The sequence below is a fragment of the Sminthopsis crassicaudata genome, chromosome 2 (genome assembly GCF_048593235.1).
Source record: "Sminthopsis crassicaudata isolate SCR6 chromosome 2, ASM4859323v1, whole genome shotgun sequence".
NCBI classification, from domain to species: domain Eukaryota; kingdom Metazoa; phylum Chordata; class Mammalia; order Dasyuromorphia; family Dasyuridae; genus Sminthopsis; species Sminthopsis crassicaudata.
In genome coordinates, this window is record NC_133618.1 from 57,860,333 (window position 1) to 57,885,332 (window position 25,000).

General features: G+C 44.5%; 1 protein-coding gene and 1 long non-coding RNA gene across 2 annotated transcripts in view; one reads left to right on the forward strand and one right to left on the reverse strand.

Moving 5' to 3' along the window:
* SMPD3 (sphingomyelin phosphodiesterase 3) overlaps window positions 1-25,000 on the forward strand; it is a 111,922-nt gene that overhangs the window by 84,354 nt on the left and 2,568 nt on the right. The window contains 5 exon segments of the mRNA XM_074286369.1: window positions 731-2,355; window positions 11,983-12,058; window positions 17,823-17,978; window positions 19,358-19,453; window positions 19,992-20,049. Of these exon segments, the coding sequence (XP_074142470.1) occupies window positions 991-2,355; window positions 11,983-12,058; window positions 17,823-17,978; window positions 19,358-19,453; window positions 19,992-20,049 (1,751 nt within the window). The 5' untranslated portion in view covers window positions 731-990.
* Window positions 1-25,000, reverse strand: part of LOC141554458 (uncharacterized) — a 49,653-nt gene that overhangs the window by 21,999 nt on the left and 2,654 nt on the right. Inside the window, exon 2 of the long non-coding RNA XR_012485875.1 lies at window positions 6,949-7,031. This is a non-coding gene — a long non-coding RNA (uncharacterized LOC141554458). The remainder of the gene's footprint in view (window positions 1-6,948; window positions 7,032-25,000) is intronic.

The following is a 25,000-nucleotide window of genomic DNA, read 5'->3' on the forward strand; positions in this document are numbered from 1 at the left end:
ATATAACATCTTATCATATATTTTAACATCTCTGTATAGACTCATAACCAACTTGCTAGTCCAAGAACCCTTTGTCATTTTTAGATTGATTCAAAATTTAGGGAGGCGGTATGATATAGTGGTAGATGGGAAATCAAAACCTGACTTCAAATTCTGGTCTTGCTGTTTATTGCAAAATGTGACTTTCTACAAATGACTGACCCTTTCCAGACCTTAAATTCTTCCTCCATGAAACAAGGGAATATATTGGATGAACCCCTAAGCTTCCCTCTCAATCCAGTGATCCTTGTTTGAGTGATAAGATATGTATAAAATTGCTTTAAAGCAAATCAAGAACCTAGCAGATGTCGCATTGTGAAGCTGTTTACTCTGAGAATGGAGAGAATGAAAAATAAATGATTTAACGGTGACATTTCAATCAGGTTTTTAGGCCCACAAAAACCACGGAACTCACAATTGTCAGTCCCGAGAGCCCTCATCTCATCAGTTAGAATATTTTTAGCACACGGGACTTAATGGGGATTTTTTTTCCTCTTTTGAGTGGACCAATGAATGAACAGAAATTAAAGAGAAGCCTTGATAAGCCAAAGTCCATTAAGAAATGCTTGGGGAATTGATTAAATGCAGACTTTTAAAACTACATTTTTAAAAGCTCGCTGCCTTTCTGTATGGCTTTTCAGACAGCTACTTAATAAACATTAAGGACAAAATTCATTTTTTATCTCCACAGCTCTCCCCAGCACAGTATGGACCCTTGCAATGAACAATGACTGACCTTGGAGGATTGCAGAGGCCCAAAGAACAGAGCAATAGAGCCCTTTTCTATGGTCTGGTTGCCCATTTTTTTGGAGGTGACGACTTTCATCAGCAAACCCAGTGCTGACAACCATTCCTTGCCTTTCCCCCTCACCCTCAACACACTAGCTTGGACCCTCCTCGTCCTGGACACTATGTAGTAGGGCTTCAACGGGTTGTGACAACTGAGTTGCAATGGTTCTACACACTTCCCCATTTCCCTGCTGCTGTCTGTCCCTTCTGCATAACTTATCTTGGTTTCTGATCTTCCCATTTTACTGGCTTGTGGACAAATTCTTGGCCTCCTGCATACCGACTACCAATGAGAAGTGCCAAAGGGGCTCCCTGTGCTGGGTCCTCCGCTTCATCTTCACCTTACCCATTTACGTGGCCCTCGTTTTAGCCTCACTACTCAGTGCCATACTCGGGTTTCTCCTGTGGAACCCACTCCAGCTATGTAGGCGGCCGTACATCTACTCTCGGCTGGAAGACAAGGGTCAGGCCGGTGGAAACATCCTGCTCAATGAATGGAAGGCCACGGGCCCCGGAAAGAGTTTCTGCTTCGGCACTGCCAACGTGTGTCTCCTCCCCGAATTCCTGGCAAGGGTGAACAACCTCTCCAACACACAAGCCCGCGCCAAAGAAATCGGGCAGAGAATCCGGAATGGGGCCAGTAGGCCGCAGATCAAAATCTATATAGACTCCCCAACCAACACTTCCATCAGCGCCGCGAGCTTCAGCAGCCTGGCGTCCCCCCAGGGCGGCGATGGTCCCAACAAAGCCGTCACCGCGGGCATCAAGAGAACAACCTCCATGGAGTACAAGGGGGACAATGGCAGCCCCAACAACAGCGAGGAGCACAGGAACCCCAAAGCGGGGGGCGACTTCCACGAAGCCGAAGACAACGCCTGCATCATCCGGATCGGGGGAGAGGATGGCGGCCAGCTGTCTGACCCAGAAGCGGACGGCACTGGGGACTGCCAGATGGAGACCCCTCCGGAGAACAAAGCCGAGGGACAGAAGGGCCAGACCCCCAACCACAAAGCAAAGGATGGGGACGCTGGAAGCTTAGACAGCTACACAGCTTCCCGGGAGTCCCTGGTGAAGGTCCGCATCGGGGACAGCCCCACGGACCAAGGGTCCGTCAACAACAAGCTGCTCCACAAGACCTCCATGCTCAAGAAGACCTCCCTGCGCAAAAAGAAGCATACGGACGAGATCTTTGACCATGAGATCTCTGCCTTTTTCCCTGCCAACTTGGACTTCCTGTGCTTGCAGGAGGTGTTTGACAAAAGGGCGGCTGGGAAGTTGAAAGACCAACTCCACCAATACTTTGAGTACATTTTGTACGATGTCGGGATCTACGGCTGCTGCTGCCCCTGTAAGATCCTGAACAGCTGCTGCCCCTGCGAGAGCCTCAGCAGCTCCTGCTTCTGTAAGATCCTGAACAGCGGCCTCCTTTTCGCCAGCCGCTACCCAGTCATGGATGCTGTCTATCACTGTTACCCCAACGGAGGAGGGACTGACGCCTTTTCTTCAAAGGGAGCCTTGTTTGTCAAGGTAAGAGTCTCTTCTCCCCGCGGCCTCCTCCTGCCCTGGGACAGGGAAGCCCTCCTGTTCCCTCCCTCCCGGGCATCACTGGGGGGTTCAAAACTCTTCCTTAGCCAGAAACAGTGGGCAGCGAGCTGGCTCCGGGGCATGGAGAAAGCTCTTCCTCAGCCAGAGACTTCGTTTAAATGAGGATTGATATGGAGAGCTGGTACAGATTAAAGGTGGTAAATTTGATAGATTGGAATTTCAGGGGCCTTCAAGTCCATTAAAATTTCCCCATTAATTTGGTCTTTAATTGATGTGTTTCATTAGGTTTGTACTTTCCCAACCGCTTTCTAAAACAGGCACACACATCATTATATGGCTGCTTTGGGGGAGGTTCTGCCTACTACAATGTGGCTTCATTTAAACAGTAATTAATTGAAATTAATAATTGTTTCTTTTAATTTAAATGTAATTGGGGGAGTTTTTAGATCATGATAATTTGGCCATTATGTATTGTCTTCTCAATGAGCATGAGAAATTGGTTTCCCTCCACCCCCTCTATACTTTGTCAAGTTATATTTAAGTGTTTTTTTCCATTTTCTCAAAGAATAATTTCTGCTCTCTATTATGTGATCAGATTTTTTGATATCAGAGGCTAGAAGGAATGGTTTTATTGTTAATATTTAAATCATTTAAATTTTCACCATTAATTAAAGGTCTCTTTATAGTTACAAAGCACTTTGTTTACAGTTTTTCATTCAGTCCTCAAAATAGCATTACAAATAGAGCAAGAAGAATTGTTGTCATTTTTCAGGTGAGGAAACTGAGGCTGACAGATAAAATGACTTGTGCATTGTCACACTGATTCGTTTTTTAAAAAAGCTTTTTATTTTTCAAAACATGCTTAGACAATTCTTTAACATTAGCCCTTGCAAAACCTTGTGTTCCAATTTTCACTCCCTTCCCCCACACCCTCCCCTAGATGGCAAGTAGCCCATTATGTGTTAAACATGTAGAACTAGATGTTAAATCCAATATATGCATATATATTTATACAATTATCATGCCAGTAAAAAAGAGACAGAGAGAGAGAGTGAGACAGAGACAGAGAGACAGAGAGACAGAGAGAGACAGAGAGAGAGACAGAGACAGAGAGAGAGAGAGAGAGAGAGAGAGAGACAGACAGACAGACAGACAGACAGACAGAGACAGAGAGAGACAGAGAGAGAGAAGGAGAGACAGAGAGAGAGAGAGACAGAGAGAGAGACAGAGAGAGAGAGAGACAGAGAGAGAGACACAGAGAGAGAGAGAGAGAGACAGAGACAGAGACAGAGAGAGAGAGAGAGAGAGACAGAGAGAGAGAGAGAGAGAGAGAGAGAGAGAGAGAGAGACAGAGAGAGAGAGAGAGAGAGAGAGAGAGAGAGAGACAGAGAGAGAGAGAGAGAGAGAAGCAAAATAAAATGTAAGCAAGCAACAATGAAAAGAATGAAAATGCTATGTTGTGATCCACAATCAGCTCCCCTGGTCCTCTCTCTGGGTGTAGATGGCTCTCTTCATCACTGAACAATTGGAACTGGTCTGAATCATCTCATTGTTGAAGAGAGCCACGTCCCTCAGAATTGATCGTTGTATAGTTTTGTTGTTGCCGTGTATAATGATCAGAAGATCATTTCAGATCCTGCTCATTTCACTCAGCATCAGTTCATGTGAGTCTCTCCAGGCCTTTCTGAATTCATCATGTTGGCCATTTCTTACAGAACAATAATATTCCATAACATTCATATACCACAGCTTATTCAGCCATTCTCCAGTTAAGGGGCATCCACTCAGGTTCCAGTCCCTTGCCACTACAAACAGGGCTGCCACAAAGGTTTCTGCAATGTGTCACACTGATTAGTAAATAGCGGAGTCTGGGCCCAGGCCGTCTGATTCTAAGGGAACACGCTCTCTCTGTTACTGATCTTTTGCTATCATGACAAAAACAACAGTGATAGCTGCCGTTCATGTCGTGTCTGTGCACGTTGCTGTGTGCATCATCTCCTCTGATCTCCACAATTTGATCTTACTGAAGATGAGAAACAGGAGACTCAGGCACTGGACCCACAACTAATCACTGTGAAGGCGGGATTCTGGCCTGGCCGTCTGGCTCCGGACCCCAGCCCTGTCTGCTTCAGTAAGACTCATCCCACCCATTTATGTCAAGCAGGAAGGGAAGGATTCCAGCCTCATTTCCCCAGAGAAGTGAGGAAACCCAGAGCCAGAGAGAAGGGCCCTGGCCGGAGCACCAGACTCGGAGCCAGAGGATTGGGGCTGCAGCTCTTCTGCTGGCTAGGGCTGTGACCTTGGATGGTCACTGACTTTCTACATCTCTGTTTCTCCAAAGGGAAAATCAGCCTAGATTAGCTTAGCTGGATGCAGGTGAAGGTGCCTGAGGGCAGGCAGTCTTGAGAGGCTGATCCTGGAGTCTGGAAGGCCCCAGGTAGCCTTGGCTGCATGATGCTGATCACCGGCCTCTCAGGCAACTTTTTAATATTGTAATTTATAAACAGATCACCCTCAGCAGCAGTGGAAGACATCTCCAACTCTGCTGAAGTCATGGGTCCAGACCAAACAGTGTTCTACCGGCGCAGGGCGGTACCTGGGAAATGTTTGTCAATAATGACAATGTCACACCCAGCGCTGGGAAGCTGGGCTTGGTATCTTGTGAGGTTCAGGACAGAGCTAACAAGGCTTTCATTTTCTCAGCCCGTTGCTGTGACCATCACAAATGCTTAAAAGTTTTGGGCTACAGACTGGCACTAGAAGGAAAGGAGAACATGGCAAAGTATGTGTATTTCCTACCTTGATTGAAGAGTAATGGAGATCCTTCATGAATACTCTCTCTCTCCCTCCCTCCTTCCCTTCCCCTCTCTCTCTCTCTCTCTCTCTCTCTCTCTCTGTCTCTCTCTCTCTCTCTGTCTCTCTCTGACTCTCTGTCTCTCTGTCTCTGTCTGTCTCTCTGTCTGTCTGTCTGTTTGTCTCTCTCTCTCTCTTTCTCTGTGTGTGTGTGTGTGTCTCTCTCTCTCTCTCTCTCTCTCTCTCTCTCTCTCTCTCTCTCTCTCTCTCTCTCTCTGTCTCTCTCTGACTCTCTGTCTCTCTGTCTCTGTCTGTCTGTCTGTCTGTCTGTCTGTTTGTCTCTCTCTCTCTTTCTCTGTGTGTGTGTGTGTCTCTCTCTCTCTTTCTCTCTCTCTCTCTCTCCCCCATCTTTCTCTCTCTCCTTCCTTCCTTCTCCCTCCCTCCCTCCCTTCCTCTCTCTCTTCCTCCCTCTCCCTCTCTCCCTCACCCTCCTTCCCTCTCTCTTTCTCTCTCTTTCTCTGTCTCTTTCTTCTCAGATACCTCTCATAGCAATGGCCTTCCCACTTCCCTTCAAGACACTCAGCAGCTTGCTAAAACATTTCATCAGTTTTTCTATTAAAGCCCAGGGTTCAGCATTATGTGTTCGGCCCCTGCTGGTTCATGGAGGGACTGGATGTCTCGGGGCCTCCTTTGGTTAGCCCGATAACTGAGAAGAATCCCTGGACACATGGCAACATGGGACAGGGCAATAAGGCAAAAAATGGGGGCTCTTCCTTGGGAGAGCTGACGTTCCCTCTGAATCCGTGTACTCTCTGCTATGAGGTCCTGAGCTTTTCACACTGAGTGTAATGTGGTGAAACCAAATTAATTCCTGTTATAACAAGATCTACTCCATCTATTTTTGCCCACCATTTGTCAGCATTTAACAGATTATATTTTGGTCGTGGCTGCCAGAATTACTTTCCCATAAAAGCGTTTCTTATATAAGAATGGATAGTGTCCCATTAACTTGCATTCCATTAAAAAAGAAGCTTTCAGGGACTGAAGGCCCAGAGATCAAAGAGTTTGTCACTTCACCTCAGCATCACCAGGTCAGAGCACAGTCTGTGTCAGTAATAATTTGAAAAGCATGTTGTCCTCTTCCCACCTGGGACCAATTCTTCGTGTCTCTGTATTTTATTTTGGTAACTTTTATAGAGCAATTGTCTGCGATTCCTATTGCCTCACCTCATTTCTGACCTGCCATTTTTATTCAGAAAACATTAACTAAATATGCCAAGGCCTTGTTAAATGCCAGAGATACAAAGACAAAAGCAAAACTCTCCCTGTCTTCAGAGTTCACAGTTTAATTATAAATATCTCTACATCCCTCGAATCCTTTTCATAGCCAACTCCCCTAGAAAATTTAAAATATGATTATTCACAAACATGTATTTTTCATCTGTTTCTAAGCACTTCGTGTTGTATGAGTTTACACTAAGTTTTATATATGTATAAAAGAAACACACATATAGTTTTAGACATATTCATATAGTTTTAGATAGATATAAATATACATGTGAGAGTGGGGGGGGAGGTGTAATTTTACTTACATTAAGAACCAGCAATTCTTGGCTACTACCACCAAGATCAGGAAACAGGATGTGTAACTTTAAAAGTAATATATTTAATTTCCCTTTTGAGGCAGATGCTGGAGGATTCAGGTGACACTGAGTTCTAAATCGAACTTCATTATGCATTTGGAAACCATGTGCTCCTACTAACAAAACATTAAAAAATTACCTTTTGGGCCTCTTTAAAACTGTTCATAGCAGAGAAGGCAGGTATATCTTCCTGAAGTGTTCCACATGAATTCTTCATCTATCCTGTTTGGAATAATCAGAAGGTTAGCCAAGAAAGAACATGATGAAATAAAGGGTTCTAACTGGTCTGAATACTTAGAGCCCTAAATAGATTCAAGCTGGCTTCCAAATCCAGACACTAAGAAGGGAGATTTGATGCCTCCCAGGACCTTCTCAATTATATAGCCAGGTCTAGATCCTTTTGTCACTAAACTGCTTTACATTTCCATTTTCACAGAATCCCAGAGTTGGTAAAGATTCCTGAAGGGAACTTTTGTAGGAGATGAGTGCCCATTCATCCTCTACTTGAGAACCTTCAATGATGGGAAACTCATGATCCTTTGTGATTTTGGACAATTCCAATCACTAGTCTTCTTTATTTGAAGTAAAAAATCTGCCTCCTACCAATCCCCTCCCTTCTTTAATTTATAATAATTCTCTTATTTTTGGTTCTACCTCTGGGACCAAGCAGAAAATAACTAATTCTTCCCCATGACAATCCTTCAAATGCAAGTCACATCTTTACTGCATAAAATTCTGAGTTTCTTCAGCTGAATCTAATGTCCTAGATGTGGTATGACCAAGGCAGAATACACAACTCTTCTTTCCCTTATTTCTGGATAATTTCCCTCCATAAATGTTGCTTAAATTCACAACTGCTTTCCTGGCTGCCATGATAAATGATTGGTTTATCTTGACCTTGCAAGACCAGTGAAATTTTAGCCCTCCTTCCACTGTCTTGTATTTGTGCAGTTGTGATAACCCAACCCCAAAGTAGGACTTTTCCTTCATCTCTATCACATTTCATCATTTTAGAGCAGCCCATATTCTAGATTATTGAAATCATTTTGCATCCTGTTATTCAACATCTTAGGTATCAACCCCAGTTTTGTTTCACCTGCTACTTCAACAGGGGTCTTCACCAGAATAGAGGCAATGGGAGCAGAATGAAGGAAATGTAAGAAACATTTGAAAGGCAAAACCAATAGGATTGATAATTGTTTAGATATGAGATAGTCATGAGAAGAAGCAACTGCCTTCAGGGGAAAAATGCTAAGTTCATTTATGGATATGATGCATTTAAAGTGCCCTAAGTTTTTCATGGAAATGTCCTTAAGGCAGAGGGGGATGTAAGTCTAGAAATCCAAAGAGAGATCAGGTTAGGAAATAATGATATGACGTGGTCTTGAAAGTGAATGAAATTGCCAAGGAAAAGGAAAATCAATCCATCCATCAATAGCACTTATTAGGTACTTATTACATGCCAGGCACTATGCTAAGCTTTGAGGATTCAAAGAAAAAGTACAAATGCTCTCTGCCCTCATGAAGCAAACATTCTAATGGAAAAGTCAATGTGTACATAAATAATTTACCTACTAGATCTATGCGGAATGGATGGCAGATAATGTGAGAGGGCAGGCACTAGCATCTGGGGGGGCTGGAAAAAGGTCTCCTGCAGAAGGTGGCATTTAAGCTGAATCTGAAAGGAATCCAATTATTATAAGAAATGAACATGAGAAGAGAAAGGACACTAAGCACGAGAGATAGCCAATATAAAGGCGGTGGGAGGTAGAATGTCAGGGCTGAGGGTCACCAATTAGACTAATAAAGGGAAGTAATATGTAACAGAACTCAAAAGACAGGAAGGGGCTAGGTTGTGGAGCACTTTAAATGTCAATCATGAGAGGGTAGATTTGATCTCAGAAGTAAAAGGGAGCCAGTGAAGTTTACTAGGAGGAAGAACAGGAGAAAGATGTAAACAGAAGCTGCCCTTGGTTATAAAATCTAGTATTTGTCTCTTTTTTTTTTCTCCTTTTTCTGATGAGCAGACTTCAGGCACCTTCTACTTCTACACTGCTTCTTCTTGTCAGGGTTTTCTACAGCCACTATTGTCCTGTTAAGTCCCACCATGGTCCCTAGTCCACTATTTAACCCCCATAATTTCCAACCGTGGACACCAAACTACTCTGCTTTGACCCTACAGATATTTACCTTTCCTTTATTGGAAGTCTCTACGGCTCTGAGAGCCTAGAAATCCTATCCTGTCCCTCTGTCCTATTTGTCTAAAGTATATTCACAAATCCCCTCTGTCCTATTTGAAGCACATTTCCACATCTACTGTTAGACTGACTGATTCCAGCTTCTGGCCGACCAGGGAGCCTTCACCTGTTGCGCTCAGCTTAGTCTCTCCAGTATGGCCTCAATAATGGGTCCCCAAGGTCTTTCCCTGGGATTTATCATCAGATGAAAACTCCTTCTCTAATCCTGCTTCAAAGCCCAAACTGCTTTTTTGGAACTCCCAGTTCTCAGCTCATTTGCAGGGCAGAGATGTTTGACAAACATACATACGTAGCCTGAGCCCAAAAAAGGGATTTTAACACACCACCCCAGTCTTAACTTCCATTCAAAATGCCATCCGTTTTGCTGAGAAATTGGACTTACCACATGCTCAGAATTTCTTTGTAGAAGTTTTTGCTTTCCTTCTGGCTTTTTCTATCTCCACCTATCATTATGTCATATATTGGTGATCATTCTGTTAATTGAAAGGCTTTCAAAAAAAAAAGCAATACCTAGAACTACATATTAGAGAAACTTTGGTGAAGCAATATCTCCATCTTGTGGCCTTTCAGATCTTCCTCCAAAGGATTTTTTTTTAACTAGCTGTTCCCACAACTATAAACAAAAGCACATGATATTCCTATGGCCCATGGAAATAAACTAAAGGCCAAATCTGGCCTTCAAACCGGAGTTTCTACATTCCTGATATGGAGGGTAGACTGTACATGCTAATTCCTGCATGTTCCCCCAGGCTGATTCCTAATGCCTTGTCCCTCATATGTGCACGATGAGGAATAAGGACTGACAAAGAACGGAGGGTAAATGAAAAGCAAAATCATGTTGGGAAAAAAAGATAAGACTCAGCAGAGTTTCAGCAGCATTCTTTTGCAGCTGGAAGAAAATCAGGAAGATTATCAAAACAATCTTAAGCAAATCACTTACAATTTGGCTACTGTGCAAGATGGCCAATTATCAGTTATATTGTGGATGGAAAATTTCTCGGAATATTTGCAAACTGAATCCCAAGAAAACTGATCCAAATTCTGCCTTAATTAAAATTCAGTCTCTCTAACTATGATGACATCTGAAAATCAAGTCAACAAGCATTTATTAAGTGCCTGCCCAAAAAAGGCAAAAGTTGGCTCCTGTCCATAAAGTTGCTCACTCTGGCACGAGGAGATTGCCAACAACTCTGGATCAGGATCAGGACAAACGTGGGGCAAACTGAGGAGAGCATTTTAGGGATGAGGAACTGGCAGTGAAAATGCCAGTCACACATTGTATTGTCTTGTGCAAGAAGCATCTAGGCAGCTGGCGCTGCTGAGTCGTGTCTATGGAGGGGAATAAATATGTAAGAACACCAGAAATGGAGGAAGGCGATGGCTTATGCATGGGGAGCTATCATTTTTTCATTCGCTCAAAACCCCGTACGTCTTTGCATCAGGGAGCATTTCCATGAGAGGAAAATTCCACCAAAGAGAAACCAGTGAGAGTGTGAGGGAGAAGGTTCCAAGATTAGGAGGAGGAGAGAGCAGGAAGCAGGAGCTGGAGATGACCAAATTCACCACATTGCATTGGGAGCGGGAGACATCCAGGACTTGGGAGTTTCTATAAAAGACTAGGCTCCGGAAACCAGATGTGTTCAAAGACAGGGGTTGTTCGGAATCAGCTCACCCTGCCATGACTAGAACATTCAGAATTGGAGTCATTTTGAGATAGTGAAACTCTACCCTTTGGAGCCAAAGCACCTGCTGAACTGTCAATGGGAAGGCATACCTGTGGCACACGAAGACTTCTTTGTCTCAAGACTTCAAACAGCAATGTAACAACACAACAATATAATACAACAAACAAGACACAGTAAGACAATAAAGTAAATAACGTGGGTTGTTTATTACTATAAAATTCCATGAAACAGCATCTCACCATTCTACTGATTTCAGGTGCCATCATTCTTGGCTTTATACATGAGAGGTGTGGTATATTCTAGATGTCTGGCACCAAGGCTGTAAGCGTTCTTCTATACTTCAGAACACCCCTCGTGGGGGTATGGAGCAAAGATGGCAACGAGAATGGAAAAGAGTTTCAGAGTAGTACACGGTCATTAGGAGTCAGTGGCTGTAGCATGGCAACCGAAATAACAAAGGCTGTCTGGCTTCCTGAGAAAGAGCGTTAAACCCAGATCAGAGAGTCTGCCTGTTCTCTCCTTTGGTCAGACCTTATCTGGAGTATCAGGTTCAGTTCTGGGTACTTCATCTTAGGAGGAAAATCCATAAGTGGAGAGCCTGGTCAAGCAACCACGATAACGAGGAGCATAGAAGTTATGCCATGTTCATTGAAGAAACTGGGGAAATGGGAGGAAATGAGCTGAAAAAAAGAAAACTTACTAGGGACCAAGATGCCTTCAAATATCTGAAGAACTTTATGTGGGGAAAGGTTTGTTTTGTTTGACCCTAGAAGAAAGAATTAGGATCAGGGGATAGAAAGTACAAGAAGGTTTGGTAGAGCAGCCCAAAAAGAGAACAGACAATCTCCGGAAGTAGTGAGTCTCACTTATGGGTTAGATGACCACTTGTCAGAAATACTCATGCATTACACAGGTATTGTGCAAGACCCCTTCCATCTCAAAGATATTTCCAGATACTTTTAGGCTATCCTGGCCTTTGCGACTTATTAATGAGATATTTCTCATTTTGTGCAATTGGGGTGTCTGAAGCCAGAGAAAAATAATTGTTCCTATTGATTCTTTACTTTTCCCCCAACAGAGAAGCAAGTCTAGTTAGGGGAATGTCTCATGGTGTCTGCTGATTCGTCATTTTAACAATTCTGCACTGAATATCTATGATCCTGGATATCTGGCAATTTACTATTCCTACCTCTAATTAATTACACCCCTTTTCCCTTCCTTTCTTCTCAGGTACAAGTGGGATGTACACCTCAGGACCAAAGAATCGTGGGATATATTTCCTGCACCCACTTGCAAGCTGAAGGAGGTATGGAATTACTTATTCCTTAATTCTCAGGTTTCTGAGCTAGGCAACACTTTACCGAATAGAGGGAAAGAAAAGACTATCCCCACCTGCTTGCGTCAGGGCATAGGAGACAAGAGCAAAATAATTCATGCGCTCACAAACAAAAAAAGAGCTTTGAAAAAATGCCCTCCCACTTTGTGGGAAGCAAGACAGTTGTATGTTGTGATATAATCAAGCATTTACATGCTCGGCTCTCCCTCCTCCCGGGCCCCAGCTAGTCAGAACATGGGCAAAGCAGAAGGCTGCACAGTCTCCAACTGCAAAGAACATCTGAGTGCCTGCCTTCTCGGAGTCCTCCCTAATAGCTCTCCACCCCAAAGAACACGGCCGACAAGGAAGCTCTCACTTCCCACACACGTCTGCCCATTGTTCCAGGAGAGGCAGCTGTCACGATTCACAGGTTACCCGGCAAATGTTGCTCTTCCTTGAAGGAGGCAGAATTTGCTGATATTCTATGAGACAGCTATGGTATATAGTCTCCGTGACACTTGGGGTCAAAAGTCAACGGGGGAAAAAAGTCTATGGGGCAGAGGGATAGAACTGAAAGGGTCAACCAGAGAATTCATGCTTCCAGTCCTGGAGCAGGGACCGCAAAACCCATCTTCTACACAAAGCTCTGTCACCATTCTCAGAATGGCAGCTTCCCTTTCCCCTTGGTTTCCATCCCCCTACAAGAAGCCATGAAGGGATGCTTGCCTCAGGAACATTCCTAAGTAGCACTGAACACAAGAGTAGCCTGGGAGGAGAGTGACTTTCCTTGGGTGGCAAGAGAGCCATATGCCCTATCTTCACCCCAGCGATGGAAGCTGGTGTCCAGTAAACTTCATTTTAGAAGGTCCTGCTTGATTCACAGAGTTAGAGCTGGAAGGGATTTTAGATGAAGTCTAAGAATTAGATAATTCCATTAAGGGAATTCCCAAAAGGCAGGGCCAGAATGTGAACCCGCACTCTCTGATTCCTAATTTTCCTAGGATTTCTTTGTTTCTGCAAAGACTCACCATTCCCACTAATAAATTCCACCACAGAATCTTTAGGATAAAAAGAAGCTCAAGAATCATCCATTCTCCAGATGTGATCTGAGAAAGGTTGAGGACAAGAAGCTCCCTCATTCTAGACACTCGATTTCTAACTAAGATCCCAGATGCTTTTCTGGCGGCCCTCCTACTGGCCATTAAGCTGTCAGTCTAATAAAGTCTCCAAGTTTTCTTCACATGAGCTGTTTTCTAGTCTCCCTTTCATTCTTTTGGTTGACACATTTATAAATATTATATTTCATCCCATTTATTTTAGCCCAAAATTCTAGCCGGTAAAGATCTTCAGGAATACAGATTCTGTCTTCCAGCATATTCAAAATCCTTCCAAGCTGTGCACACAGACACACACACACACACACACACACACACACACACACACACACACACTATGATTTCATTACACAGGTTAATTCCCAGTACAATAATTCCTTCCACCCACACAGATTACAAACCATCTATGACTTAACAGATAATCCTGGGGAGTTGCCTGAAATGAAAAGGGGTGAAATGACTTGCACAGGGTCATACAGCTACAAAGCATCAGATCCAGTATTTGAACTCAGGTCTTCCTGACTTCACTGTGGCCCTCTGTCCACTATAGCATAGTTTCATGTCATCCACAGACTTTGTGTATTTGTGCATGAAGCTGGAGGATGTGGACTATATTGGAAGACAGAATCAGCATCCCCAAAGCATCAGGGTTTGTGATGCTAAATCTAGTGTTCAGTGCATTGTACCATGCAGCCTCCCCTCGGCAGTCATAAAACCGTCACTTGCATTCTCCCTTTAAACTTTGCCATTGAAAAGTTAAATCCTTAGAACAGTTTAGTTGGGCCCGGGAGAAAATCAAAAAATCCAAACGATCAGATCTGCCTATGTAATGACTATGTAAACAGTCATAAATATAATCTCACAGGACTTTACCCTAAAAAGAAAAATCCCATTGTATAGGAAAACATCAGAGGAGCTAAGAAAGAAACTACCCTCTGATACATACTACCTGAAAAGAAGGCACTTTCCATCTCTGTTTCCTCCCCGGTACAATGAAGGCTGTTGGACTAAGTGGCCCTTCCTTTCTAAGTCCTTTGTCCCTACGGAGGATGGGGGGCCTGTAACAAGTGCCGCCATGATGGGCCCTGCGTTGGGGAGTGGTCTTCCTCTTTGGAGCTTGGTGAAAAAGTCCTTGCTTAGAAAGAGCCTGCAGAAGAACCAGCAGCTGGAGCTGGTCCAAATTCTTGGCCTGGTTCCTGGCTGCCAATTGTAGCATAAATTGTTAGCAAGCTTATGCTCTGTTTAAAAATATTGTTTGCTCTGTTTAAAAATATTTCCACTACTTCAACTACTACTCTATCCAAAGCCAGATATATGCCTGGCTTTGTTTGGGCAAATTATACACTCTCAAAGACAACTTTCAGTTTAATATGATTGAGAGTTAAATAAACTGTGGTAAAGTCCCTACAGTAAAGCGTGAAGACCAAGTGTTAGGTGGACATGAGGTTGGCTGCTGGGGAAGGTACGAGATTGTCATTGTTTTTCCCAGTGGATTTAGTTCTCAAAATCATTACTCACCCTGAAGAACTGTGACTATATAGGGGGCTTGAGCAGGAAAGTCATTAATTTACTGTCAAGAACAAGTTTTGAGCAGCTTCTAAAACCTCACTAGTTTTACAAACACAAGTTTCTTCCATTACGGGCAAGACAGAGACTCCCTTTCCCATCCTGGGATCTGGTGGGAGGCATGGCAGCACCTGAACCCTCCCAGGCGGAGCAGGGAGGTTGCCACTGGTCTCGGCCTCAGAACTGTCCTCTTAGAAGCAGGATTTTGCCATCTTATAACTTCACAGAGCCTACTTATATTTATTTTGCCCAAAGCAGTGAAGGTCTATTTTTAGACCTGCTTTTAACACTTAGAAAGATCGTCTCAAATGTTGCTGTTGATGCATAAGGCCCAGAAAAGAAAAGGGGACATGCAGGACAAAATCAGAAATTGCTCACAATACTTCAGTGGCATCATTTCCCTTTCATTTTAAATTATGTCCAGTCTTAGAACTCTAGTGACCCTCCTCCCCAACCTGGCACTAGTTCTGTTTTGTTTTTGTTTTTTTAAGGATAGGATTATTAATACTCACAAAAGTATCAAATTTTAGTTTCACGTCATAAACTAGGAAGTTTTTCTAGAGGCCAAAACCAGAGCCCTCACTTTATGCAGACTGGGCTCAATCTTGGTAGCATCTCACCCACTATTCTTTCTAGCTCAGCCCCAACCCCAGAGTTTCCTAGAAATATCAACATGTAACATGTCTAGGTCTCTAGAGAAAAGTCAAAAGGATCCTCAGTTCCCCTGCTTACACTCGGGCTAATGGTGAATCAACCACAGGACAGATTCTACCTAATCTAAAATCACACACAAAGCATAAAGATTTCCACCTCATCCTACAACCTAAGTCAGCCCTCTCTCTCCGTCCGGCAGACCACAGAACTCTACTGCCCTTTATATTCACAGTACCAGGAGCAGACTCCAAAAAGAGGAGAGGCCTAGGAATCACTGTCTGTTCTTCGGATGAATCTCATCTCCCCTAGAAGACTCAGGCCTCCAGGCTCACAGAACTACGGGAGGACGCTTGCCACTCAGGGAAATCCTTAGGCCGTTCCTAGACCTTTCCAAAGACCTTCACCCTCCACACAATTCACCGAACTAAAAGAAGCCACAGTCCAGCCTTAGGCCTCCATGTTGTGGTTCTGCCCCTTGTTACTTCTCCGCTTCTGATCTCGCTTGGCCTTGAAACTCAGGTTCTCCAAGATGTCAGGTCCAGGGAATAAAGTTTGAGCTCCTGTAGGCCCTCTTTTATTTGCATCTCCCTCTCTCCTCTCTCTGTCTCTGTCTCTCTCTTCCCTTCCTATCTCCTCTTTCTTCCCTGTCTCTCTCCTTTTTCTCTTTTCTCTGTCTCCTCTTTCTGTTTCCTGTCCCCGTCTCTTCTCTTCTCTCTCTTTCCTTAATATTTATCTATGACCCATATCTTATCTTTTTTTCTAATTTATTTTATTTTTTCCCCAATTACATGTTAAGACAATTTTTTAACATTTGAGGGGTTTTTGGGTTTTTTTTTTAGTTTTATCTGCATCTTTTAGGTCAAGGATCTCTATTTCTCTAATTTCCCTTTATTGAAGCCCTCTTGGTTAGTCAACTAGTCAAGTATTAATCAATATGAGGTCGATGGGTCCTGCTATCCAGGGAAGGAGAATCCACAGCCCACCAAGAAGACATCATCAGGGCCAGACCAAAGTTTAAAATGTGGCAGGATGGATATTTGTCCCTGTAGAGAGAGACATCTTCAAAGCCAGAACAAAGGTCTCATCATTTAATCTTTTAGCTTCACGTGGCTCTCCAAGAGCTATGTACCAGGCCTGTCCCTCCCAGCCTAGGTTCTAGGCTGCCGGCATTTCAGTTTCAGGATTCCCTTGACGATTGTTGGTTGTGATTCTGAGCCTTTCCCCTCCCCAGCGTTATGATGATGCTACAAGGATGACAGGAGGATATCTGTCTGAGGCTCCTCTCTTCACTGGCAGTGGCCCCGGGCAACTCCAGCCTTTTAGAGAATAAAAAAGCCTCTACTTCAGACTGCCTAGAAGCCCCTCTAAAAATTAACCAGAAACCTGGTTCTTCAGAGGATGCAACATCACCTGGACTTGGGGCATTACAGCTAGGTCCAAAGGATGCGAGCAAGACAGTACAATTAGGTAGACTCGGAATAGAAATGGTCATTAATAAGTCAAAGTCCCTTTGGAAGGAGGCACCCCAGGGATCTATCCTATTTAACATGTTTACCAGTAACTTGGGTAAAAAAACAGATTGCAAGCTTATCAAATATGCAGCTGACACAATTCTGATAAATATAAAATCTTACACTTGGGCTTAAAAAAAAAAACCTAAGGGGCAGCTAGTTAGTGTAGAAGATACAGCATCAGCCCTGAAGTCAGGAGGACCCGAGTTCAAATCTGGTCTCAGATACTTAACAGTCCTAGCTGTGTGACCCTGGGCAAGTCACTTAACCCCGATTGCCTCAGCAAAAAAAGAAAAAAAATCCATTTCATAGTAGAGTGTATAGAAGACATATCTAGATAGTGCTTTATCTGAAAACAATTGGGGGGTGGGCAGGTCTGATAGACTACTATTTCAATTTGTGTCACCAGTATGTTATGAAAGCCAAGAAAGCTCACATGGCCTGTGTATAAAGACACATAGTTATGAGGCAGCCATCCTCCTGGACTTAGACCGACTACACCCAAATCTCACATTTTAAGAAGGACTTTGATAACCTGGAATATCCAGAAGAGGAAAGAGCCAGATGGGTCAAAAGCACATACTGTGAGCACGACTGCAGGATGTTTAATGGGGAGAGCAGCAGACTTAGCAGTTCCCTCCCATCACTCCTTCTGGATTTCCCCAGTCCTTATCATCAGTGACACTTAGGAGAACGGTTAGAAGGCATCCAAAATCCACAAGCAAGCTGCAGTCTCGGCTCCTTCTCCAGGGGCCAAGGACAGCCCTTCGAGTCTGGGATGGGTAATGGGGGGACATACCAGAGCTCCAAGTCGCCCCCGTTCCTAGGGGGCTACTTGTGGGCGGGTACCAGTCACCTGACCAGGACTTGGTGACCCAAGTTCTCCTTGTGGCCCTTTTTCCCCTCTAGAAGACAGCACCATTCGAAGTGAACAACTGAATCAGCTTCAGGATTGGCTGGCTGATTTCCGAAAATCTACCTCCTCCTCCAGCACAGCCAATCCCGAGGAGCTAGTGGCGTTTGATGTGCTTTGCGGAGACTTCAACTTTGACAACTGCTCTTCTGGTAAGATGGCTTTCCTCTCTCCCCCTCCTCTCGTCCTATGGATCTGAACCACGTCCTAGAAGCCTCGTTCTGCCTCTGGCACCTGCTTCTAGGGGACTTAGGGCACATCCTGTTATGGTGCCTGCCTTCTGGACCTCCATTTCTCCATCATTAAAGTGAAGAGGTTGGACGATGCAGTCTCTGAGGTCCCAGCTAGGATGTTTCCTTCTTTCTTACCCTCGCCCCTGGCGACACATCATCAGGCATTCTCCCCCAAGCATGTATTTTGAAAATAAAAAGCTTAGGTTAAGAACCTGGCCATTAAGAAATGAGCAATAAACCTGATTTTCTTTTTAAAAATTGGGTGTGAGGAAAGGTGGCTCTCCTTTTATCACAGAAATAATTAGGTCAATTCCTCCAATAAGGAACATAAGGCATTGCTTTCATAAAGGATATGAAAAATATGTTCTTTCACTTCGGTTTTTGATGATAACAAATTATAGCATTTATGTAGTAAGCTTTATAGTTTGCTAAGCATTTTATACATATCCTCTTATTGGATCCTCCCTAAAACCCCATGAGGCAGCTACTCTCACCATAACCATTTTACAGATGAGGAAACTGAGGCTAAAAGAAATTAAGGCAATAAAGGTTAGAGGGAGGATTTGAACTCGGATTTCCTGCCTCAGGACTATGCATTGGGCCACATAACTGTCTCTGGGCAAGCGTCCCTGGCAGACCACACGTCTGCTGGCAGACACACAAATCCTTCCCTCTTATGGACAAATGCACCAAGCCTGGGGCTGAACCCCACAACACTGGACACCAAGGAGAGGGGAAAGGGCCGGAGGAAAGGCGAGCCTAACCCCAAACCTGCCCTTGGATCGTTTGCTCCTGAGGCAGCAAAATTATTTTTAAGGACTGATACTTCATGAACTCAGGAGGGAACCCAAGGCCACGTGGGGAGAATGGGGGGAGAGAATTAGGGGCTCATGGGGGAAGGAATCAAACATTTTAAAAAGAACCTTTATCAAGGTAGCCTTGTCCTCTCACTCTTCCAGGGCAGGGTCCCATCTTGTGCCCTTGGTGCCTTCCTCAGTATCAAAGATTGGGGGCTTAATAACATTTCTGGGAGATGATTCTTGGGTGCACATTCAGGGTCTAGAAGCATTTTGTAGCAGACACTGTTAAAGCTACAACTGCCTAAGTCTAGACATCTTCCCGGGACCCCAGAGCAGCCTCCTTGAGTGACCCCTGGGGCAAGACCCCTCCATGGTCTGATCTCAGCCTTGGCAGAGGCTCTGCTTGACTCAGGGTCCCTGCTGGGCAGCCCGAAGCAGGAGGTGGGGCAGGGCCTTTGCTTGGGAAGAGGCCTGGCTAATTTCTTCTTCTCTGTTCAGATGACAAGCTGGTACAACAGCACTCCCTGTTTACACACTACAAGGATCCATGCCGCATTGGTCCAGGGGAGGATAAGCCGTGGGCAATTGGTAAGACACCCCCTGCAGCTTCCCCACATGGGGATTCAGGGATTCCCTGTGGGGCATGTGGGAAGGGGGAATTGTGACCAGCTGGGCGCCTGCTGGGGTAGGATCTGACCATGGGAAGCACAGACGTTCCTGCACAGAAATCAGGGCGTGCACAAGGGTTTCCAGGGAAGACCCCCGACTCACAGGACAGACATGGACTACAGGATGCCCACCTTCCCCTGTCCAAATGGCCCCTCCTTTGTCATCCCTTTCATCAGCTTTCCTTGGGAAAAAAATCAAATGGGCCAGTCCATTTCCCAAAACCAGCAGAGGGGAGAGCAGAAGTGCTGAGGGAGAAGGGAGAGGGTCTGGTCAGAAAAGAAACTGACCATGATGGCCCCCGTCCAGACTGCCCAAACTTCCTCTCCCTTTAGAAATAGAGAGGGGGGGTGTCTGGGTGGGCAGGGGTGTACCCCGCCAGCTTAGCCCACGGAACATCAAGATCGGCTGTCTCCTGGGGCCCTCCAGTTCTCACTCTTGTATCCTCTTGGTTCTCAGGTACTTTTTTTAAAACAAGATCGCCTCCACGACGAGGAGGTGTGCACTCCAGACAATCTGCAAAAGTAAGTTGCTACAGCCTGATGCTTTTCCTTTAGCAGACAGAATCCCGGGCTGGGTCCTGACTCCCAGGACAAGTCCACCAGAGGCCCCACGGCAAAGTGGAAAAGGAGCTGGCTTTGGGATCAGAAGACTCAGAGTCCAGTCCTGGGTGTCTTATTCCTCTGGGACCTCAGAAAAGTCACTTTCTGAGGTCTGGGTCTCAGTTTCCTCATCTGAAAAATAGGGAATCGCACAAGGCGGCCTCTGGAGGCCTCGATAACCCCATATCCACGATCTCGCCTTAAGGGGATCAGTGATAACTCTATGAACAGCCAAAGCATATCTTCAGAAAAAAGGAAGCAAAGTTTCACTAGATTAGTACGTCAAAGGCAACAAAGAACCCCAAACAGGCTGGCATGGTGAGAGGGGAGCTGGATTTGGAGTCAAAGAACCAAGTCCTGGCTTCCCTACTCGCTCCCTCTGGGACTCTCACTTTCCTCATTTGGGAATGGGGGAGTTAAGGGGAGAGATGCTCTGAGGCTCCTTCTAGCTCCGCTAGCCCAGGCTTTTCCAGACGCACAAGCTCTTCTAAGGCTGCTCCCCAGTCCCAGGGAGGAACTGGCCAGAGTCCCGGCCAGGAGTCCCCAACTATCCTTTGTACCTGGATCCTTCAGGAGACAGCAGCCCTTTGCATTTAACACTTGGGCAGGAGGCTGAGTTCTTTCTTTCTTTCAGTCTCTCTCAGTCTCTCAGTCTCTCTCTCTCTCTCTCTCTCTCTCTCTGTCTCTCTCTCTCTCTCTCTCTCTCTCTCTCACACACACACACACACACACACACACACACACACACACACACACACACACACACACTCCCAGAAAGCATACCTGTAGGTGCCTGAGATTAAGATGTTCACATCTGTTCATTCCCAACAAACCGAAGGTGCCTCCGCTGGTGGTCAGATCAGTCTTGCACACATATTGCTGAGTGTCTCCTCCACCCAACACCTCCATTGTCCCCCTACCCTTCTCCCCCCGCTGTCCCCCACCCTTCTCCCTCATGTGAATGAACTATGGGTATCAATGGGAAGGGCCCCAGACTGGAAGCTGAGCTGCTCCTTGCTGAGGAGCAGCCCCTAGTTCTTCACCATCATGGTCCATGACTTATTCTCCTCTTCCATGCCCAAGGTAATCAAACCTTTTTCACAAAGGTGAAGTGTCTCATTAAAAAGAACATACAAATGGATTTTTCAGCTAGAATTTGATCTTTGCATTCAACATATCCCAGTTACACTTGGTTTCCTCACAAAGGGAGTTGAATAGTGCTAGGAACTATTAAGTTAAACAATCAACAAGCATTTATCAAGTGTTCTGATACTCTGTACTAACCACGATCCTGAAAATGGGAGGTTGGGAGGGAGGGTCCTCCTGTGTGGACTCTCAGCAGGCCAGTATAACAGGAGAGGAAAGTGTACAGAGGGAAACAAGATACAAGAAGACGGGAGGAGGAGGAAGGGACCAGACAAAGGATTTTGTATTTGATCCTCAAAGTAACAGGGAGCCACTGGAGTTTATCAAGTAAGGGGATTATGGTCAGATTAAGAAAATCTCCTTGACAAGCACTGGGGAAGATGAACTGCAATTGTATGAGACTAAAAGTAGAGAGCCCAAATAGAAAGTCTTACAATAAATCCAGGTGTGCGGTGATCCCGGGACATATGCGTGAGCTATTGCAGAGAAAGGAATGATAAGATCTGACAACAGACTGGGCACGTGGAGTGAGCAGGAAGGAGTCGAGGGAACCTAAGTGGCTAGAAGGGCTGGAGTATCCTTCACAGTAATATGAGGGAAAGGAGGAGTTGAGTTTAGGGAAAGAGAGAAGTTCTGATTCAGACATGTTGAGTTTGAGATGTCTACTGGACATCTAGTTCAAAATGTCCAATAGAGAAGTAGTGATACAGAACTGAAGGAAGACCAAGGAGGAGACTAGGACTGGATCTGAATAGAGATGATCTCTGAATAGGAAGGGGAGAGGGAGAGGAGTGGAAAGAGACAGAGACAGAGAGACACATAGAGAGGCAGAGACAGAGAGACAGAGATACACAAAAAGGCAGAGACAGAGAGACACAGAGGCATTGGCAGAGGCAGAGAGAGACAGGAGACAGAGATAGAGAGATACCCAGAAAGGCAGAGACAGAGATACACAGAGGCAGAGAGACAGAGGAGACAGAGATAGAGAGATACACTGAAAAACAGACAGACAGAGAGAGAGAGAGAGACAAAGAGAAGGAGAGAGAATAGGAAGAGGAAAGAAAGCTCAGGCTGGAATCTTGGGGGATGCTCAGAGTTCGTGGATGAAAATTCAGCAAAAGAGACTGGACAGGCAGGAGAACCAGGAAAGGACAATCAAAAAAACTCAGGAAGAGATGGGGTCAACAAACACTTATTAACTAATAGCTGTTTTTAGAGCCTTGGGCTCCATGCTAAGAAAAATACAAAGCTGAGAAAAACTATAGTTTCTACTCCTAGGGAGTTCACAGTCTAAACAACTCTAAGACACAAAGATAGGTATAGTTCTCATCATTCCCCTTGTCAGGCTCATTAGATCAGCAGCAATGGCTCCAGCAGCATGGGAGGCCTTGTGCTTGCAGCTGGAGTTCACAAGGTGGGCAAATGCAGGGGCCCTTGAGGAAACCGAGGGATCTGAGGTGCTTCATTCTCTGACCAGCCATGGGTTGTGCATGGAACAAAGCTCAAAGCTCACTGTTACCTAAAGCTACTTCCCCTGAAGAAAACAGGTTTCAAGCTCAAATGCCTCCTAATGGAAGGAAAATCTTCAATCACAAAACTTGGCAGAGAAGCCAAGCGTTTGTATTGGCAAGGGCTGCTGGCCAGGTATCAATTTCCCTTGGCCTATTAATAAAATTGGACCACTGGGTTACATGATTCACACTGGTCAATGGGGCTGGCCACAAAGTTTGGTCTTTCATTCAAAAAGCCATTAGAGTAATACTTTGTTAGTTCCTCATGAGTTCCACTGAGCTCAGGGCTGCCAATCCTCTGTACATCACCTAACTCCTTGGTCCCTATTTGAAAATGTTTATCTACAGCGCTTTAAGATTTGTTTTTCTCATGGCAATACCGAGTTAGGTAGTGCCCGAATTTTTATTCCATTTTGCCATTTTCCCATGAGTCATTAAAAAAAAAAAAAACAGCTTAAAGAGGTAATCGTTTGTCCACTTGGATAAAAGGCTCCATCAGACTGAGTGTAAAACCTCTCCATGACATAGCTACTTTGCATTAAACTGACTTCCAATAAAGCAAAGTCAATGGCCAGCAGCCACCAATTAAATAACAGGAGCAAGCAAATCTAATACAAGCTGGTAACTTTCCAAGAAAAGAGAATTCCATCACAGGCAGATCGCGTTCTAGAATCTAAATGAGATTTTCACAAAGGACATACGTTTTGCAAGACCAACATTCGAAGCAATTTCTAATTCAAAAGCTAAAATTACATGAATTCAGAGCTCTGTCTTCTTACAGCTAATTTGAGGCAATTAATTAGATTATAGTCTAAATCCAAAGCACCATCCTATACCAAGAAAATTATCTTTTATGAGGTGATGATTAAAAAATGACTCCTATCCTTTGCTTATCAGTAACTCTCAGATCACTGATGCTGGAATTAATTAGGGAAGGCAAATGAATGATAATGGATTCCATTTCTGAGATTTAATGATGTTCTGGATGTTATTAGAGTATTTATCTTTAATGCTGATAAATTGCTTCTTGTAGAAACCCATGTTCACTCGTTGAACCATTTTCATGCTTGTATTGCAATTTGGCTACGATTTAACTGACCCCATCCAGAACACCATTTTAAAACTATCTTTTACTTCATCATTGATGCTTCTGAAGAGTTAAGACTGGAGGAAAGACACTTTCTAGCTTGTTTATCCTCTTCCTAGCTTCAAGTTTATAGATTTTTCTAAGAATGGCAGATGATTTGGAGGTAGCAGGGACAGGGGATGAGGTGGTCTGTTCCTCAACCCCACATGCAATAAAGTCTGTACATTCATTCCCACTGACCAATCAGCAAGCCTAAAAGAGTAAGTCTAATCACAGAACCAGCATGCTAGAAAGGAGCTCAAGCATGATCCATGGAAAGAGAACAAAGCTGGAATCCTTGGTCTTGGGTTCAAATACCAACTCTGCCTCTTAGCACTTACATGACCCAAGTCCAGGCTCATCTATGAGATGAAAGGATTGGATTCAATTACCTCTAAGGTCCTTCCAACTCTAAATTCACAACCCACTTGCACACCTTCACGTTATGGACAAGAAAGCTAACTGCCCTAAGAAATGACTCCAAAATCACAATGATAACAGGACTGAAACTAGAATCCAATACATCAGGCTGCTCTTATCTGAGGATAATAGCAAAATTCCTATCATCAGGTTCTGAATTAGTTTCATGGAAATAGTTCAAGGCATCCAGAAGTCATGAGAACTGGGTTTCCCTAGTGTTAATTCAGTCCCTGTTCAATCCTACATGGCTCTGAATGATCGCCTCACTACACCTGAGTTTGTCCACCTGTTTACGTGAAATGAATAAGGGTTACCTAGTCAGAGTTTTATAAGTTTGGAGCCACAAGAGACCATAGAAATGCTCTAACCCAACTCCCTCATGTTACAGTTGAGGAAATTGTGGTCCAGAAAAGGTTATGATCATCCAAGACCCCACAAGAAGTGACACCAATTAGATTGGAATTCAAGTCCTCTGCCTCAAAAGCCCATTGCCCTGTTGTTGTGAAATTCAATGAGATAACATACACGTGAAAAAAATCTGTACTCTTTGAGAAGAAAAATGGCGCTCTGCCCCAGGGAAAATAAGGTGCCAATAGTTAGATATGGAACAAGAAACCAAGTCCTAGAACAGGAGGCCCGGATGGGCACACTCATCATGGAACACAGGTTA